General features: G+C 39.5%; 1 protein-coding gene across 1 annotated transcript; it reads left to right on the forward strand.

The window, feature by feature from the left end:
* The first annotated feature begins 1627 nt into the window (after positions 1-1627).
* LOC104950720 (protein spire homolog 2-like) lies at positions 1628-2016 on the forward strand. The gene is made up of 2 exons (XM_010777277.1): positions 1628-1709; positions 1807-2016. Exons 1-2 carry the CDS (start codon positions 1629-1631, stop codon positions 1987-1989), a joined length of 264 nt encoding a protein of 87 aa, XP_010775579.1. The 5' UTR covers position 1628; the 3' UTR covers positions 1990-2016.
* Positions 2017-2273: the final 257 nt, after the last annotated feature.

Consider the following 2273-nt stretch of genomic DNA (forward strand, 5'->3'; position numbering starts at 1 on the left):
ACGACCGTCGTTTCTCCGTTCCTATTGATTCTGTATTTGACCTGTCTTACTGATATGTGCTGGGTCCAGGCTCAAGGGCCTATGGCACTCTCAACTCTTTCCAGGACATGCCGGGGCCCTGTCTGCCTGTAGCTTTGCCGATATCTGTGTTGATAGGTAATAGATTAAGTGCGGTGAATCAGCTTAGAAAGAGGAAGAGCTCAAACGTTTGTGTGAGTTTATCAAATTTAACAGTGATTCCATGTCAGCCACAGCTTGTCACAAAAAATCTTACTGATAGTGTATTCAACAAACTTAAACTAGCTTTATTAAATGTCAGGTCTATGGCAGGAAAAACATTTTTAATCAATGATTTTATCACTGAGCACAATCTTGATTTTATGTTCTTAACGGAAACTTGGATTGAACAAAATAACAGTGCAGCTGTTCTTATCGAATCAACACCTCCCAACTTTAGTTTTATGAGTCAGGAAAGAATGCATAAGAAAGGGGGTTGAGTTGCTATTTTGTTCAATGATTCCATTCAATGCAGGAAGACATCTTATGGGAACATTGCTTCTTTTGAATATGTGGCCCTTCAGCTGAAATGCTCCTCTCGAGCTCTGTTCCTAAATATCTATAGACCACCCAAATACTGTGCAAGCTTTTTTGATGACTTTACTGAACTGCTGTCTATAGTGTGTATTGACTTTGACCGTCTAGTCATTGTTGGTGATTTTAACATCCATGTTGACAACCCCCAGGACAGAGGGGCTAAAGAACTGTTGTGTGTTCTTGATAGCTATGGACTGACTCAGCATGTGACGGAGCCCACGCACAATAAGGGGCACACTCTGGACTTAATTATCTCAAAGGGACTGAATATCTCTAAGGTTGTGGTGACTGATGTTGCACTCTCTGACTATTCCTGTGTTTTCTTTGAGAGCTCTATTTCTGTTCACAAAAATGTTCAAAAAGAGGTAACCACAAAGCGATATTTATTTTTCAAAAATATTTTTCCTTGCATGGCCTCAGATCTACTTCATATAGTAAACAAGTCTCTTCACTCAGGTATTTTTCCACAGGCCCTGAAAACTGCAGTCATTAAACCGCTCTTAAAAAATAATAATCTAGATGCTTCAATAATGAACAATTACAGGCCCATATCAAGCCTGCCATTTCTAGGTAAAATCATTGAAAAATTTGTTTTTTAAAAGTTGAGTAATTTCTTGCATTTAAATAACTGTGAATAAGAAGATAATGAAAGCCTGAAGATGGGACCTCGACAGTCATAATAATAATAATAAAAACATTTGATTTTACTTTGACTATTTTAAATTCTGCATTGTTTACATCCTGTTTGCTAGGATTTAAATAGGGGCGTTACATTTAAACTTACTTACTTTTAGTTTTTGTCTGCATATCTGACTCCTCAATGTCTCCCTCTGGGACTTATTTAAGCAATGTTCTCAGTCTAAGAAATAGTTCGGGTTATTACTAAACACATAAAGGTTTATACAGTTGTAGACTAAATAGGCAAGGCTATGAATCGCAAGTTATTATAAACTACCCCTGGTGATATCGCAATATCATAATAAAAAATAAACCATTTCATGCAGTAATGATCTATTTTTCTATTTGTTGCACAGATGCTGAAGAAGATCACATCAGAGGAATCTGTGGAGGACAGGTCTGCAGCGGAGTTAGACGCACTGAAACACAGAGACTGGGTGAGAGACAGGGAGGACAATACAGCTGTGTGTTTGATTAAAGAAGGCTATATTGTCTTTTTTACACATGTTAATGTGTGTGTGGTTTGGTTTCCAGGCGCGTCTGTGGGTGCAGCTGATGAAGGACCTCAGGCAGGGGGTGAAGCTGAAGAAGGTTCAGGAGCAGCCCTTCAACCTGCTGCCCACCGAGTTCAGCCTCACACCCTTCGAGATGCTGATGCAGGACATCCAGACACGCAAGTTCCAGCTCCGCAAAGTCATGGTGAGAGACGTGGTCTAAAATATTCAAGCCAACCATAAAGAAGAAGAATGGTAATGCCTGACAGCATTCTCAGTTGAAGAGTAATGGCTGCATGTGTGTGAAATGTCAGCTGTAGAGAAGTAGTGCATTTACACCAAACGCAAAGCTAATTAGCAATGAAACGGCAAATTTGAATGATTTGAATAATCACGTGAGTTGAGATCATTTAACCTGAGCCGGGTTGTGCATGGTGCAGTATCAAAGGAAGCCATAAGTGTTTAGATTCTCTTCTTTCTCATTGACATGCTGACTCAGTTGGATCA

Source organism: Notothenia coriiceps, unplaced genomic scaffold, assembly GCF_000735185.1.
Source record: "Notothenia coriiceps isolate Sejong01 unplaced genomic scaffold, NC01 NC01_scaffold00017924, whole genome shotgun sequence".
In the NCBI taxonomy this organism is placed as follows: Eukaryota; Metazoa; Chordata; class Actinopteri; order Perciformes; family Nototheniidae; genus Notothenia; species Notothenia coriiceps.